General features: G+C 36.8%; 1 protein-coding gene and 1 long non-coding RNA gene across 2 annotated transcripts; one reads left to right on the top strand and one right to left on the bottom strand.

Annotated features, from left to right (window-relative positions):
• The first annotated feature begins 2,995 nt into the window (after positions 1-2,995).
• On the top strand, positions 2,996-6,651 carry LOC113353932. The gene is made up of 3 exons (XR_003361615.1): positions 2,996-4,244; positions 6,119-6,313; positions 6,531-6,651. It is a non-coding gene; the product is annotated as an uncharacterized LOC113353932 (long non-coding RNA).
• A 627-nt stretch (positions 6,652-7,278) lies between these two features.
• On the bottom strand, positions 7,279-8,208 carry LOC113351931 (putative RING-H2 finger protein ATL21A). The gene is made up of 2 exons (XM_026595835.1): positions 7,605-8,208; positions 7,279-7,385 (listed from the first exon to the last, which is right to left on the bottom strand). The coding sequence occupies exons 1-2, from the start codon at positions 8,206-8,208 to the stop codon at positions 7,279-7,281; spliced, it is 711 nt and encodes a 236-aa protein (XP_026451620.1).
• Positions 8,209-18,392: the final 10,184 nt, after the last annotated feature.

Genomic DNA, 18,392 nt, shown 5'->3' with positions numbered 1-18,392 from the left:
ATGCCTGATGCATTCACTGATATTGCTAAAGTGACGAGATCATACATACCAGCTGCAAACGTGCCTGCAAGGTTAGAAATCCCGAATACGGGAAAAGGCACCTTATATAGAGGTGTCAAACCTACACTTGGTGGAAGTGTAGTTGAGGTCGTGGCCCCTCAAAGGAAGAGGGGAAGACCACCTGGTTCGATGGATACTCACCCAAGGAAGAAAAGAGTGAGTAAGGCACAACCCGATCCATTTATCATCAATTCAGATAATCCCTCTCATGAGATTGTCTATGATTACAGCTATGTCCATGATACTGGAGGACTCTCCGATGTTTGAAATGATTCCAGAGAACAAAGAAATATCTATGGATTATGAGAGTGCATACGTGTTGATGGAAAGATCCTCCATGCAGATTGATGATGCATTTGCATACACTGTTGCTCAAGAGATCATTGAGCACGATGACATCGAACCACGCTCTATTGCAGAATATCAAAAAAGAGCAGACTGGCCTAAATGGGAAGTTGCAATCCAGGAAGGATTAAATTCACTGGCAAAGAGACGGGTATTTGGTGCGGTAGTGCTAACCCCACTAGGTGTAAATCCCGTAGGACATAAATGGGTATTTGTTAGAAAGCGTAATGAGAAGAATGAAGTCTTGAGGTATAAGGCTCGCCTTGTGGCGCAAGGCTTCTCACAACGCCCTAGAATTGATTATGAGGAAACATACTCTCCCGTAATGGACGTCATAACGTTCCTCTACTTAGTTAGCTTGGTAGTTTCAGAAGGACTTGAAATGCAGCTTATGGATGTGGTTACGACATATCTCTATGGGGATCTAGATTCAGAGATATACATGAAAGTGCCTGATGGCCTTCCATTGCCCGAATCAAGTAACTCTAAACCACGGAGTGCGTTTTCGATTAAGTTGAAACGCTCACTTTACGGATTAAAGCAATCCGGGCGGATGTAGTATACCCGCCTAAGTGATTATTTGCTTGGGAAGGGATATACAAATAATGAGTTATGCCCCTGCGTACTTATAAAGAAAACGAGTTCCGTATTTGCAATTATAGTTGTTTATGTTGATGATATGAACATAATAGGTACTCTTGATGAAATAAGAGAAACCGCAAGCTACCTGAAATCTGAATTTGAGATGAAAGATTTTGGGAAAACTCGGTTTTGTCTAGGACTTGAGCTAGAACACCGAGCCTGTGGAATACTAATCCACCAGTCTGCATATGTCCATAAGATACTCAGACAATTCAATATGGACAAGGTGCATCATGCTAGCACTCCCATGATTGGTCGAAGTTTAGATGTACAAAAGGATCCATTTCGTCCAAAGGAAGATGGCGAAGAGGTATTGGGAGCTGAAATTTCCTACCTAAGTGCAATAGGCGCATTATTGCACTTAGCGCAATGTACTCGACCTGATATATCATTCTCAGTGAACTTGTTAGCTAGATATAGCTCAGCGCCAACGCAGCGTCATTGGAATGATATAAAGAATGTATTCAAATACCTTAAAGGAACCATTGACATGGGTCTATCTTATCCCTATGAGGACGAAAGGAGGATTGTTAAAGCAACCCCCTGCACTGAAACCCCAAATAATGTTTTGGTTGGTTTTGCTGATGTTGGGTACCTCTCTGACCCACATAAAGCTCGATCCCAAACTGGTTATGTATTCACCATAGGGAACACAGCGATATCTTGGATATCGACCAAGCAAACTCTTGTAGCTACCTCCACAAACCTTTCAGAGATCATTTCCATACATGAAGCGGTTCGTGAGTGTATATGGTTAAGGCCTATCATTACACATATTCGAGGGACTAGTGGTTTGAATTCTACCACTAAAGAGCCAACATGTATTTATGAAGATAATGCAGCTTGTATCGAACAGATGAAGCAAGGATATATCAAGGATGATAATACGAAACATATTTCACCAAAGTTCGTTTATAATCAGCAACAATAGTGTCTCTTAAACATTCAAGTCAACAAAGTACCGTCTGATGAGAATGTGGCAGACTTATTTACCAAGTCACTTCCTAAGTCCTTATTTGAAAAACACGTAAAGAGTATTGGACTAAGGAAATTGTCCGAACTCCCTTGATTGCAATCAGGGGGAGATGGCGGCATCAGGGGGAGTATCTAATGATATGATGTCGACATCAGGGGGGGTGTTTGTTGAACTCTTTTCCCCTTTACCGAGTTTATTTTGTCCCAATGGGTTTTGTTACTCGGCAAGGTTTTTAATGAGACAACAACAACACCATGGTTATGACTCCCCGATTGAGATTATCTTTTTCCCACAGGGTTTTTATATTTTAGTTTTTTTTAAAGAGAGGTGGCCAGCTTTATCAACACGTTGCACTCTTTTCCCTTCGTCAAAGTTTTGTCCCACTGGGTTTTCTTTGTCAAGGTTTTAATGAGGCAACACATTTGAAGTTCCGGTTTTGAACCGTATAAGGGGGAATGTTATAGGGCCTATGGCTCATGGATGTACGGTCCATTAGAATACTAGGGTTTTTCCGTTCTCCCTTATATAAATAGAACACTAAGCCTATGTAATGTGGTTCCCCTCTTTGGTTAATGAAATCTTTTTCTCTCTCTTTCTTTTTCTTACTCCAAAATGTCTCTTTTTTTATCAACTAAAATGCTCAACTCATAACCCTAGGAATCTACACGATTGCTAAAGACTGTTACCACTTCTGCTAGGGGCGAGTATCAATCCAGAATCCAACGGCTGAGATTACTTTGTCCCCTAACAAAAGCGGTACTTTGTCCTATACCCGCCCCTAGTAGAAGCAGTACTTTGTCTTGTATACGTCCTATGAATTGGTACCGGCCCTAACAAAAACGGTATCAGCGTTAGCAATCACGGGAATCTAGAATCCAATTGTCCTCTCGAACAAACACACCCTATCCCTTATTTCAATAAAAACTTTATAGACCGAAAACGTTTCTCTCTCCACTACAAAAATTCCCATTTCATTAGACGAACCCTAAATTTCTTCTCGCTGTAAATCTCTCTCATTCGTTAATGGGGAACTTCAATCTTCTTCCAAGAGACATTTTACTAGATATTATAACTCGTTTACCAACCGAATCCATTCTAGACTGCAAACTTGTTTGCAAGCCATGGAGGAACCTTGTTTCACATCATCCATCATTCTCCTAAATGCATTTAGCTCATCTTAGTGATCACTCCACTGATGATTCTGTAAGTTAAGTTTTCTTATCTCAGCTAAGCAACAACTTTACTACTTCGAATACATTGAGAATAATGATGATCAGACACCAGTATAGTCTTAGAAGGATCAAATTTACCCCTCCATTTACATCTCGTTATAAAATTATTGGATCTTGTAGTGGTTTAGTCTGTCTGTATGGAGACAAAGATCATACTTATTGTATTTGTAACCCTATGACTAGAGAATATGTTCTTCTTCCAAAAAGTAAGACAGATTGTGATGATCATTATAATGAATGTGCGAGCGGATTCGGTTACCTTCCTTCAACTAATGAATATAAAGTTGTTGAACTGTGTCCGTTGAAGGGAGGATCTTCTTTTACCGACGTTGCGGTATACACTCTTGGCAGTGGAAACGGTTGGTAAAATGTTAAGAGATTGTCTTTTCGAATTTATGTTGGAGATGGTGTCTTTGTGAATGGAATATTGCATTGGGTGGAACTAGGAGGAATAGTCTTGACCTTCGATTTGAATGAAGAGATGTTTGAATCTCTTGCACCACCTCCTTTACCGCAAGTTTAGTGGCGTGATCGTACTCTGTCCATTGGTGTTACTGGTGTTGGTATTTCATATTACAGATATTACTGTCATATAACCAGGAGCAGATGTTTTGACATATGGCTACCAAGGGAACGTGATCCACTAGGTTGGAGTAAAAAGTCCTTTTTTCGTGAGCCACAAGGTTGGAGAAAAAAGTGTAGTCTTCCCGAAAGACAACCATTAGCCTTTACCAAGAGTGGCAGTGTTTTATGTTTCGGTGATAGCTCTCTTGGCATTTACGATGTAATGGCTTCAACCTGGGAAAGGCTTGTGGATATTAGTGCAGTTAGTCAAATATCCCCTCACAAGAACACCTTAGTCTCGCTGAAAGAATTAGGGGAAGAAGATATAAAAATAATGGAGTCCATTGAGATTGAGGAGACAGAAAGCCATGATCTGCCGACAAAGGAGCTAGCATGATGAGATCCCTGGATAAACTTATTAACGGGTAATTTTCCCTGAACTTATGAAGTGATATTATATGTATTTATGTGAGTTTTAATATGAGATTGCATAAAAGTTACATTATCTTAATGAGGATTATGTAAAGCTTATTGTTAGTCTGTTCTTATGTCATCAATCCAACTTTATGGGTTTTTTAGTTAAGCTGTACTGCTTTGTCGATGTGCAATTTGTTGCCCACTTGATCGTATTAAATTTGGAGAATATATGAAGTCTACTAAGTATGTGGAAGCAAAATGGTGAGAGCTTTCCCAGCAGTATGAGGGAGTCTATTTTGTTCTTACTTGTTAACATAATTGATTGATAATATTTGGAATCCAAATTTGCACTTATGCATGTTATGTTTAGGTACAATCACTTTCAAGTCTGAATAGGAAACAACACTAAAGTTTGTTATCATTCATCGGTAAATAGTACGTAAGAACAATAGTACAAGCAGGCAGAGTTCTGTGAGATAGATATCAGGATCTATGTTTATCCACACATTTCATGGTACATCCACAGCTGTAATCAATATCCTGTTTAAATAACTGTTGTTCAGTTAGATACCAATTCACATCATTGCGAAATGATGTTTTTGTTTACCATATCATCGCATCTGTTCTTTCTAGAGTTTTTACCATCTTGTAGCAGTTATCCTTTCTTGAATTTAAGTCGTATCTCTTTACTTGCTAATTGTGCTTGCTCCTTCTATTCTGCTCCGTCCTAAGTTTAATTTCAAATTTGTCATTAATTGGTGTCCAATTCCAATTTGTGCTTTTTGAGAACTTTAAAAATTAGATTTAATTTTTGTTTTTCAACCTGGAGGTTCCCATTTGTATTCGAAAAATATACAGCCCAATGATTTAAGTATTGAATACCCTGTCACAACTAAGATGGACAATGGAAGTCTGAATAGGAAACAACTCTGAAGTTTGCCATTATTCATCAGTAAATTTCGTAAGAACAATAGAGTCAAGTAGGCAGAGTTCTGTGAGATAGCTATCAGGATTTATGCATCACCTCTATTGCTAACTACTACCAAGTTAATTGTTTGTCTACGAATAGTGCAGCGTTTTCATCTCCATTGCAAAGCTCAATTCTGGCTAGTTACCTATCACACCAGTACCAGGATGCAGGAACTGTTGACAGCAAGATTTTGCCATCTTCTTATAAATGGTCGAGTTTTCTTATAATTGTAGTCATCCGCATATTTCATGCCTACTCCTGCAGTTGTACTTGTATCAGTTTTTTCATATTACTTAACCCTGAGATTCAGTTAGATCCCAAGTTGCATTATCTTTTTAATTCAATAGTCAATGGGATGTTACCGAGTCTGACACCAATGACAACAGATATATATGTTTCTTTGTTTTCACCTTAAGAGGGTATCAGTACCTCAGACATTGATCTGCAAACAATATCTAACCTGTGATGGTTGGCGTTGAGTCTGTTGCATCTGGTTCTTAGAAAAGTGCCTGCATATTTGATTATACTAGTTCCTCCATAAATTCATGGAACTATGTCAGGTCAAATATGCTTGGCTCAATAGTTCCCATTTCTATTTCTGTATTCTGCATGATATCCTTTTTTTCTCTATGCAAAGCTTTAGTTTCTCAACATAGCAGGAGTAGTTATATATTCTCAGAAAGGGCACAAGGATGTGGTTAAAACAATTCGCATTTTAAACTGCTTCACAAAATCTTCTCCTTTTTTATCATAATAATTTTTCTGTTAGCTTGCTTTCTGCGATGTAGTAGTAGAAACTCTCTTTCATGTACGTGTATTATGCCTCCAAATAATGGGCTCATACTTAATGATAATGAGGGTGTTTTCATACTTCTCCAAAGTACTAATGATGCAGGCATGGGCGTTTAACAGGAGAATTCTCAGGAAATCTGAAAATCTTAACATGGAGCAGGGATCTAGAGCAGGCGGAAGCTCTAAGTTTGCGTAAAGCCGAAGAGTAGATCCTCCAGCACCTCTACTTTGGCACTGTCAAAAGGAGTTAAAATCTTAAGGAATGTTGTGTTTCAAAAGGCTAGCAAGTCAAACTGCTGCTTGCTTTTCTAAAAAGTAATTTTAATGTCTCTAGTCTAGTTTCCTGCTTTATACTGGCATACCGTAAAAGAAGAGAATACTCTACCACTACATTTGCTGTATTTTGCTCCAGATATATTCATTAGAGTAAACAGTTTGCTATACTTAAAGTAAAACAGTCCGCTCGATCTACTTTGACTCCATATGCTTTTCAATTGATATGCCGTGCTTAGGTTAAATAGTTGTTTTACAGGTACATAGACAGAGAGGAGTAGACCCTTTGAGTTCCACATTTCACTTTAGAAATGGTTCAGTGATTGACTAATGCAAACCCTGTTGCTTATGAAAGAAAAAAGCGCCGCACCGGTAGTGCCTGCCGATGTTGATGACTATACGACGGACCCTATCACCTTAAGAGGGTATCATCCAGTTCTAAAGGAGATCAGTAACTCTGACATAGTGATAATGGGATTACATTGGTCGTGGCCCTCTCTTTGACCCTTAGCTTCTTTCTGCAGTGGTCGAAGGCTGGTCAGGTGGAGCAGGTCTTGACGTCTTCAATAGTGATCCTCAGGTGCCAGAAACTTTTGCACTCAAAGATGTCGTGCTGCAAAGTGGCACATTTGAAACTCGTTCCTATGTCGGGAATCTTGTTATTAGGAATTTGGAAAATCATTTCCTGAACAAGCCTTTGTTAACTCCAGTTGTTTAAGGTGTTGGTAATAGTTTTGTGTTTCAGGTCGAGAAATTAGTTATTTTCTGGTGATGAAATTTCTGACAAGGTAATTATTTAGGGGAAACTTAAAGACCCATTCAATTGAAAAGGTTAGCCTTTTGGAGACATTGCAGTAAAAAAAGTTACTGCATTCATTTCAAAGAAATCCGTAACATTAAAAATACCATTATATGCACGCCCATATAGGCCCCGGAGAAAAACGCACACAGAAACAGAAAATAACAAACTCAATCGAGTAACCTTCTTAGCTTCCTCACCTTATTAATCAGTACTGGTGAGTCTCACAACGCTTCCCCATCTTAATATAAAACCCGATTAGTGCTATTATTACAGTGATGACAGCAATAATTAGCATCACTAGTCCTTTCCGATCTGAAACAACAGAAAACTTTCTCCTCACCATCAGAGCTTCCACAACCGTAAATGTCAAAAAAAACTTTAAAAAAAGAAAAGGCAACCTCTACAGACATGTCTCAGGATTCCTAAAATTTAAATATAGCTGGGCATTAATCTAGTTTCTGTTTATTTTCTGTTCATATTGTTAAATATCTATATGAACTACTAGAAGCATTATTACTAAGAAACAGTTACCTGAGTCTGGTGGCTTTTTCGGGTCGATCCATGTGAGATAAAGATCGTCAAATCCATACTTGTAAACATCTCTAACAGCATTCAAGGGTACAGGAATCGTAATAGGTGCTTTTATCACACAACCTAACCTCGTCAATACTTGGCTAATCTTGCTATCAGAAGTACTGGTCGGAGAAACCGGAAAAACTATAGTCTTTGTATCTTCATTAAAGCAACGAACATCTAAAAACTTTCCAGCAAGTTCGTCGGGTGGGTGACTGGTTGCTGATGGTGGACAATTAGCGAAGTTGAAAGTACGAAAACCAAAACCCTCGAAAGGCGACAGATTAATATTTAGGTTTTGTTGCTGAAAGCGTCGTGCGAGGCAACCGTCCTGGTCATAGAGTCTTATCTCTTTGTTAACGTAGTCGATTTTTCGAACAAGAAATTCTCCTGATTGCGGTAGTCTAAGAACTGTTTCACCCAAAGTATTGCATGTTAGATCAAAACCTGGGTAACCACCCTCGCCTTGACGATCTTTTACTCTGAATGGATAGGAAATTTGCGGTTCGTTTCCAGAGTTACTGCATTTAATAGGATAACGGTTTTCTTGACCTGTAATCATCGTTGGGAAAAGGAGAAAGAAGAACAAGTATGAGAGTTTTCGGACACACATCGTCACAAATGAATGATTTTGTTTGTCTCTGCGGCCGGCCATCTATATATACTTGGCTAGTTGAAATGAATTAGCACACACTTACATATTTTATTAATGAAAATTAATTTGACACTAAAACCAGGTAAATTAATGAAGTTATGTGGTGTACCTCGTTGAATAACAACTACAGCAGTATAAAATAAAATGTGGATTTGTTTCCAAAATAATTGGAGTTGCGAGTTTTGAAAATCTGGCAAAATGATATTTTCTTGGAACGTAATGCGGATTTTGAAGCCAAAAGTGCCGAGTGGAACACTAATGTAGAATATACTGACATATTTAAACGTTTGATTTTCCACTCCGGTGATTCTGAAAAAATATCGAAAGATAAGCCATGGATGGCCCTCCCAGTGCAAGGGAAAGGAATCGTACCCCAGCCTCCAACACAGACGCAAACGTGAAGTGATGCAAGGAGCTAACTGCTAAGGGCCATTCGCAGAGGACCACTTGCTTGGATCATGGGTACACACTAGAAAGTTTTTAATGAATAATTGGCCAACTAATTAAATTTTTAAAAATTAGGAAAGAAGAAAAGGTCCAGTTTGACCTTTGATCGATTCCTTTATCATTGACTCGAACATTTCTAAGCTACAAATACATGCCCATTCATTCTTCTTCTTTCTTTTATCTTTTTTGAACAAATAGTATTTGTATATTGATGAACAAAGAACATCAGAGCATGAAACATATTTAGGGAGTCCTAATTCCGTTTGGAATAAGTTTAAAAATGCAGAATATAAATCAACTGGTCAAAATATTTGTGGAAAATCAACAACTACATTTCTATACTGCAAAGACCCAGTGGTTAATGAATATTCATTACGGTTGTGGTCCTCTGGGGTAACAAAGTCACCTACGGCTGATAGGCCATTTGAATAGTGGAGGACATTAAACCACTCTTTCCTTACTCTAATCCCAAAAAACAATACTCCTCGAACCCCGGGAGATTTTAGACCCATCAGTCTAAGTAATTCTGTTTACAAAATAATCTCTAAGATTCTCGCAAATAGGCTAAAACCCTTTCTAAATAAAATCATTTCTCCAAACCAATCCGCGTTTCTACCAGGGAGGCAAATAACTGATAACATCATCATTGCTCATGAACTAATCCATTCAATGAAAACTTCAAAGAAAAAGAAAGGTTTCTTAGCCTTAAAAATAGGTCTTTCGAAAGATTTTGATAGGGTTGAGTGGCCGTTTATCAAAAAGGCCTTATCCTCCTTCGGGTTTAGTGATAATTGGGTCCATTTAATCTCCCAATGCATCTCAACTACCTCTTTCTCAATCCTCCTAAATGGCTCCCCAGGTCCAACTTTCAATACTTCCAGAGGTCTTAGACAAGGGGACCCTCTATCCCCCTATCTTTTCCTCATCTGCATGGAGATCCTTTCCAGACTCCTAGAAAAAGCTACCTTAGAGAAGAAAATTTCGGGTATAAAGATAAACAAAAACGCTCCAACCATTTCCCACCTTTTCTTTGCCGATGATTGTTTTTTATTCACAAAGGCCGACCTGGGAGAAGCAAAAAATCTTCTAGATATCTTATCCTCTTTCGGGGAGATCACTGGGAAAATGGTAAACCTCCAAAAATCCGGAATTTATTTCAGCCCAAAAATTCATCCTAAACATGGGAAAATAATAGCAAAATTTTTAAAAGTTCCCCTGATGACGAAGAAAGATAGGTATCTTGGAACACCCCTTTTTTTCGACAAAAATAGAAAAGAAAACTTTGAACCTTTATTACAAAGATATTACAACACCCTTCAGGGTTGGAAAGCAAAATTGTTATCTCAAGCGGGAAGAACAGTTTTAATACAAGCTACGCTTCAATCTTACCCCACTTATCAAATGCAAATGTTAGCTCTTCCAAAAGAAACTTTGGATAAACTAGACAGAGTTCAGAGAGATTTTTGGTGAAAAAAAGATGATTCCAAGAAAAAAGGAGGATATATAAGGGCGTGGAATAATATGTGTAGACCTAAATCGCAGGGAGGATTAGGCATCAAAAACCCACATAAATTCAATATAGCTCTGCTAGCAAAGCTAGCCAGTAGAGTAATAATTGAAAAGGAACAACTATGGGTAAAACTTCTAGAAGCCAAATATTTTGATAAAGGAAACCCAATGGAACCAACTAGAAACTATGAGCTATCTTGGATTTGGACAAGCATTCAAAAGGGTCTGAACATCATAAAAGGAAATTACACTTGACAGGTGAAAAATGGTAATCAGGTGAAGATTTGGGAAGACCATTGGATACCTAATGAAGACATTGTGAAACAACCAACAGATACAGAAGAACCCTTACCACAGAAAGTAAATGAGTTATTAAATACAAACATAGAGTGGAATTATGGTCTAGTTACTAGCTTATTCACTCCTGAAATAAAGGAAAAGATTCTGACAATTCAGCCTAGAGTGGAAGATTCGGATAAAATTAGATGGAAACACCATAATTGGGGAGTCTTCTCAGCGAAAAATATATACAACTTTTTGATCAATCAAAACCAGGACAATGAGAACAATAATGAATTTCCCTGGAAATCTTTATGGAAAATTCAGATTATCCCAAGAATTAGACTATTCATATGGAAGCTAATTCAAAAGGCCTTACCCACAAACAATAGACTGACAGCACACAACTCGGAAATATCGCCAAACTGCCCCATGTGCCATTCTCAAGAGGCGGAAATGGAAATACATCTGTTAAAAAATTGTCATTTCGCGAGAGCCATATGGTTTGGGTGCTCCCTAGATGCAGCAAACAAACAAATTTTCACAGATTCAATAGAGGAGTGGGTAAAAACTTGGATTGAAGATCCAAATTTCGCAAATTTCAAGGAAAAAATTGCTACAATTTCGTGGTTTATTTGGAAATACAGGTGTGAGGTAGTTTTTCAACAAACAAACCCAGATCCCATAAGACTGATTGAACAAATCAACAGTTTCATGAAAGAGGCAAACACAAAGGACAATATTTTGACTAAAAAAGGAACTAAATATATTAAGCCCTCTTGGTCGGACTTTAATTCGGATTGGATAATATTTGTTGATGCAGCTTTTAAAAAGAAAGACTCTTCAATGGGATACGCTTTCGTCCTTTACTCGACGGACCAAGAAGCGTTCATACATATTTCAGTGGGGTCGGAGTTGGCGTTCACAGTTGTTCATGCAGAAGCTAAAGCGCTCCTAAGAGCCTTGAATTGTTAGAAGACAATCTTCTCTCAAGTGTCACAATAGCCACAGATTGCAAAATTTTAGTCAATTATATCAACAATGCTGGTGAGATCACCTCTTGGGTAACTGAGAACACTGTTGAAGACATTATGTAAAGTCTAAAAAGACTTCCCCAAGCAACAATTAGACACATAATTAGAGATCACAATGCAGCGGAAGACTCAATATCTAAAGAAACAAGGAAATCAAGATTCCAACACAGGAATAGACACATCCACCAGAAGATCAAAAAGGAGAATATCATCTCCAATATTATTGAAAAAAATGAGATTGTAAAGTTATTGTACTGTATTTCTTAGTCTTAATATAATTTCGTCTTTCAACAAAAAAAAAAAGAATAGTGCAGGACATATACTACCAACCAACTAGTCAGGCCAATCTTAGGTTTAGGTTTATTTGATTTTAATGTTTTAGGATGTTTAACTGATTTGTTTTTTCTTAGATATTATAGTCTAGGTTTGGCTAGTAACTTGTTCTCAAGAGTTACCGGCAGAAGAAACATGTTTTAATACTCCAACAACAATACTGAAGACAAAAAAGACACCAGCAATCAATAGTTTCAGACCGATTCTGAGACTGCTTCTGACCGATTTCGTCCTCCGATAGCCAATTCAAGTTATCTATGTTACTCACTGTTACTTTGAAAAAATCCTTGATAAATGGGTTGATCTTTGGATCTTTTTATACCTATGTCACTTATTTTACCATATATTTAGAAAAACCCTTGAGAAATGGTTGGATCTTTGGATCCTAGGATATCAACTAATTGTTGGTTTGCTATATGATTTGGATGAGTTACTTTTAATCCAAATCATGCCATTTAAATTTGTTCTGCTTCTCAAAAACTTGTATGGAATAGTTAGGATTCTGCATCGGATTTCGTTTTCCGACTGTTTTGTTATATGGTTTGTCTGTGAGTGTATTTATTGCTTGGTTGAAATTCCTGTAATTTTTGGAAGTCTTTTGGTCTGTCCTACAGTCGATTTTGAATCGGATGATTATTATCAATATAATCGAGAGTTCCCCTCTTTTTCAAAAAAAAGAAAAAGAAAAAGTCACGCCAATCTTTAAACATTGTTTATACTAACGGTTTTTCTCATCCTTCACCATTCTTCTTCTAAACCAGAAAATAATCCTTTTCTTTGAGTTTGAGATTAATCTTTTTTATAATTAAAATTTGCTTTTCAGATCATATTTATATTTATTTAAAGATCTGGATAGAATTTAGGATTTGTAAATATATTAATAATTATTATCTAGAATAAATCATAATCCATATTTTGGTGATTATTCAATTTCATATAACCTCCAAGATTTTTTTGTCGATTGGTTTAATCGTTTCAAGTATATTTTCGAGGAAAATTAGCATCGTTTTTACGGAGATTTGTGTTCATTTGAAGATCCATGGATACTGAATGTGATTTCATGTGTATGGATCTACCTTACAAACGGCTCAGGAACAACTCTTGGTCGAAGGTATGGGAAAGAAAGAAAAAGATAAGGGAGATTTAGATTAATAATTTCTCTGTACAAACACTCAATTGAAAATAGAACATAAGTTAACCCTAAAAGTAATTCGTGTGACACACATGCAACTAACAAAATGATTAGCGACGACAAATCCTACAGATATTAATACTGACTATCGGGTGCCCATAGTAACATGATCTACCCTTACAAATAACTCACTAACTAAAGTAATACGACTAGGGTCCTGAAAATACCTATAATACCCTATTTTGCAGGTAGGGTTCGCCGAATGGAATATAAGAAATGGTTTGTCATTTCCTAACACCGAGGCCTTTCCAGCATAATTAACTCCAGAGTTGGCAGAAAACTTTGCAGTTAAGCGTGCTCGGGCGGGAGTAATCCAGGAATCGGTGACCATCTGGGAAGTTTCTGCTGGATTACCGCAGCGATGCACGTTGAAAATACCAAACTGTCGGATATCCGTAGTGGCTAAGTGGTGACAGTATCGGTGGAGGGACGGGTCATTACAATATCCACTACTCCTCCATATCCTTGTCCTCAAAGATTAACTTTGGAAATTGACTTCCCATGAAATCCTTGTCCTCCCATCTGGAAGCTTGAGGAATGAGGTACTCTCATTGAACTAGTACTTGCGAAATATTCTGATTATTCTTCTTGATCATTCTGGTGGCTAGGACCTTCAAGGGGGTGACCTTCATTTCTCTGTTTTTGTTAAGTGTTGGTAATGCATTTTGAGGAAGCATTCCCTTACCTAACTTTGCTTTCAGCTGAAAAACATGAAACATAGAGCGTATCTTGAATCCTGGTGGCAACTACAACTTATTAGCTATCTTCCCAACCTTTTCAATCACCTTGTAAGGTCTAAAAAATAACAGAAAGTTTAAGACTCCTCATTAGTTGAACTGTTGATTTCCTATAAGGTTGTAATCTCAAATACACCCAATCCCTATCAGTTCTTTTCTTGTCAGCCTGTTGTTTGACTATGTGCTGAGCTTCCTCAAACACACCCTTCAAGACTTTATCCATAGCTTGCCTCTATTGCACATAATCCTCAACAGCTGAGTTAACACCAACACCCGAAGTAGTCACTCCAAACTGTGGGGGAGAATTTCCATACAAGACCTCAAAGGGAGTTAGCTTAATACTATTATGGAAACTTGTATTAAACCACCATTCAGTTAATGAAACCAAGTTATCCATTTGCTTGGCTTAAATCTTTTCATACACCTCAAATATGGAAACTTTGGAGTGAGTTCTCATGCTAGAGGGTCTTGCACATAACTCTCTTGTAATTTTCATCCAAGTTGGTTGTAGTACTGAAATAACTTTCATCAACGAGACTGACTTGTCAAGATCTTCATCTGATGAATCAGTCTCAGAAAGATCATCTTCAGAGATGCAAATACTTTTACTTTTATCAAGTATTTTAGTGTTTTTCTGTGCTTTGAAAGCAACATCCTTTCCGATTTTGGATGTATGCTCATGATCAAAGATCTTCATCTGTGTTTTGATCACTAACATTGAAAAACATGCTTGAGATAGCAACGCATGCGAGTTCGACCGAGCAGTGCTCTAACAGGAGAAAATATTTGTATTGCGAGTCTTAATTCTTCCTTCAGTCCACTCACAAAACTAGATGTAAAATACTCTTCTGTAAGATGTTTTTTAGCCAACATGAGATCTTATAATTCTTCAAACAACTCTTGATACTCAATTACAGTTCCTTCCTGACTCAACTTGTTAAACTCTCTTACCATATCATCATGTCCTAAGGGCAACTCATATGGAGTAACAATTCATCCATATCTTTCTGATAATCCATATTTTATGGATAAAAAATGCCACTATGGTTAATAATTAGGTTCACATCTCTCTGAAGTCTAGATGGTACTCCACAGATTTGAGGGGTTCTCTCTGGAGTAGTCCATCCGCACACTAAGTGTCCGTATGGATAATTTTTTTTATGTATTTTTTCTTTGTCATACAACAATTTTCTTTTTAACTTTTTTTACTTAATTTCAAAACTAATCCGGTTGGTTTTTAACCGGATGATATATATATATATATATATATATATAATGGGTCTAGATTTGTAGATATCTATCCAGATTTTCCATAATGGAAAAATATCTATAAGATTATGATCATCCCTATTTTTATGTATTATCCTTGAGATGTGGATGTTTATACATCCATACCATAAGAGTTGCCCTAACTCTTGGAATTTAAAGTTGACATAGTAGTAAAGTCTTCCCAAACAATTATGTCTCTACCCTCTTGATAATCCCGAAACCACACATCTTCTTTCCCTTCCAGATATAAAGATGCTAACATCACTTTTTGTTCCTCATCCATTACTAACTTTTTTTTTGCACTTTCTATTCCAAGATCTAAGGTGGTTACCATCAAAATTGGGAAACTCAACCTTAGGTTTATAAGAATTAGAGAATTGATTAAAGATTTGATGATTACCTCCACCATTGCTTCCTCCGGCGGATCTATTTGGAAAATAAGAAACATGAGGCGTATGTAACAACTAATCACCATCTTTCAGTTTGTCGAGTATCCTTTCTTCCATTGACTCTATTTTTGTGTTTATTTACTTACTAATGTTCCCCTGAGATTCATCAAACTTCCTATTGGGTTTATTTCGAGTTGACATATGTAGTTTAGGAACCGAATCAAACCTCTCTAGTTTTAGGTCTATGGGTTTTATTTCAGGCCTGTAGAGTTCTTCACCCACCTAGACGAAGGGGATAAAGGGTGTCTAAACTAGGTAAAAGTACTAAGTTACCCTCACTATTAAAACTCAATTATAAGACTTATCCTTCTGAATTTGAAACCTATTCAAATCCTTTCAAAACTAAAACCTATTCAAATCATTTCCCTCACAAACTAAAATTAAAACCTAACTTCATCAATCAATCATAAGCACATCGATCGATTAAAAGGAAACTTCATCATCCTTTAAAAAAAAAATCAAAATATACAACGTCGATTGCAACCCATTACTCTTAATTATACTTGTGATTGGTTTATCCATTCAAAATTGAAAACTACAAACAATCTTGGGATTCTGTGTAGAACCATAATCGGTCAACGTTCATGTCCATATCGACCGATTCTTATGATAATCGGTCGATATTCATGAACACGTCAACGATTGTCCTGAATGTGTTTCTTGGTCGAAGAAAATTTAACCAGAGTCGGTTAAAGTTAATGCCCACATAAACCGATTCTGGTATGGAAGAGATACCCAGTTTTTTGTATGTTTTTTTATTAGAATCAGATTATGTGAATGTTCACGTAAACTGATTATATAGCCTTTGAAGGAGTGAATAATTTTTAACTTAGAATCGTTTTTTTATGAGCACTTGTATGAACCTAGTGCAGTGTTGGGAATCGGTCGACGTATGTATTGTGGCTTCCGTTTCTAACAATGGATTTATGTGGTAAGTAATAAGAACCGATTCTGAGTAACCCATTTTTTTTCCAGTTAATACTCGATCATAGAAAGAGTTTAAAATCATACTCATTCTAAAGCACTCGAACTTTGAAACGAAAACAATTTTATACTCAGAATTGAAAATGAGTATGATTTTATACCCAATCTTAAAACGTGTATGATTTTTTACTCGAACTGAAAATGAGTATGACTTCTCAGAATATGATTTCAAGCCCGATCTTCAACTAAGCGTGAAATCATACTCATTCTTAACTCGAGTATATATGGATTTGAATTATGTTTAATGTTTTTTAACATCATCAGATAATCGGTCGATGTGAAGGTTCATATCGACCGATTCTGGGTAAAGGAAATTTTTTGTTTGTTTTTGAAGCTACAATCGTTCTACGTAATAATTGGTATCATCTGATTCTAGCTTTTCATCGTGAATTAAAAACATCAACCCAAAATCGGTATATGAGGGCATGAACATCCACCGATCCTAGATTGATGTTTTTCCAAAAATAAATAAATCAAATGATGAATTAAGATTAGTTGATTTCTAGGTTAACAAGATTAAACATCAATTAATCACCCGAATTAACACTAACTAATCAGGATAAATTAGGCATTAAGCAAAATATTTGGCTAAGGGGTTTTCCATTTTACTTCAAAATATCTTTTTTTTTTACTTCTAGTGATAGGCCTCAAACAAAAGTTATAGGTCTCAAACTAGGGAGAGAATAAAACTCATACGAAACATCCACATCTCAAAGAGAATCCATATTAATAGGGATAATCAGAATTTTATGGAGATTTGTTTCACTATGGAGATCTAGATAAATTCCACTGATTGGGACCCACTTATTCCTTTTCTTGTTTTTATTTTATTAAAATATTAATAAAAAATGATATCCGGTTTACTAATAATGATCGGATGAGGAAAAAAGAAGGAAAAAAAAACGCAGTATGAGAGAAAAAACAAAAAAAAATACATCAGGATATTAAGTGTTCGAATGAGATATCCAGTCATCCTATAATGACCGGATGGACTCTCCATAGCTACCTCCACATATTTGAGGGGACCCATCCGGGCTTCACAAACATATGGATGTTAAAATCATCCATAATAGAATTTTTTGATCTATAAAATGTGGATCATCACAAAGATATGAATGATTTTTTGTTCCATCGGAGTTGCTCTAAAAATAAAATTTGAGACAGCGTGTGGTGTTATTAGGGGTGAGCATTTTATCCGTAATCCGTTGATTTAACCGGGACCAACCGCATTTGTGGGGATAAATGCCCGGACCGTTTTCTAATGGGTTCGACGCGGATTAGATTTTTGAAATCCAACGGATTACGGATTGGACCCGGATGCAACCTTGAAAATCCGTTGGACATCCATACCCGTTAGATCAAGGACATTTATATAGTTTCTAGAAAATATATGGATATTTTTACAATTTTTAGGTGTTTGCTTGGAGTGTTCTCCATGGCACTTATATATATATATATATACTAGGTATCACCCCGGCCGTCAACCTTTTAGAGTTCTGTTTATTGTTTGGTCGGTCGGCCAGTGTCTTCCCATATTTTAGTCCATCTATAATAGTCGGGAGTATATTTAGTTAGTTCGGTCAATACCACAATGGTCCTGATATTTAGTTGGTCGTGTCATATTATAGCGTGTTAGTTAGTCGGGTCACAATAGCGTGTTCAATTAGGCGGGTCATAGTAGCCGGATGGGGCCGGGGCCTACGGCCCCGGCCGTGGATTAGAAAATTTAAAGGCAAATATGATATCCGCATTAAAATTAGCCGTGATTAGGTAAAATCTATAGATTCTTCAAATTAATATTTGTTTCTTTTTTGGTAAAATCAGAAAGGATATTTATAGTTAGTGCATGAAAACTTTC

Source organism: Papaver somniferum, chromosome 2, assembly GCF_003573695.1.
Source record: "Papaver somniferum cultivar HN1 chromosome 2, ASM357369v1, whole genome shotgun sequence".
In the NCBI taxonomy this organism is placed as follows: domain Eukaryota; kingdom Viridiplantae; phylum Streptophyta; class Magnoliopsida; order Ranunculales; family Papaveraceae; genus Papaver; species Papaver somniferum.
The sequence above is the reverse complement of the archived record's forward strand: the minus strand, read 5'-3'. Positions and strand labels throughout refer to the sequence as shown.

Bases quoted from the DNA above. Each gene is read 5' to 3' on its own strand.
- LOC113351931 (XM_026595835.1), bottom strand. From the start codon at position 8,208: ATGATTACAGGTCAAGAAAACCGTTATCCTATTAAATGCAGTAACTCT. The intron at 7,386-7,604 runs GTAACTGTTTCT...CTGTTGTTTCAG, and splicing joins GAAAAAGCCACCAGACTCAG to ATCGGAAAGGACTAGTGATG.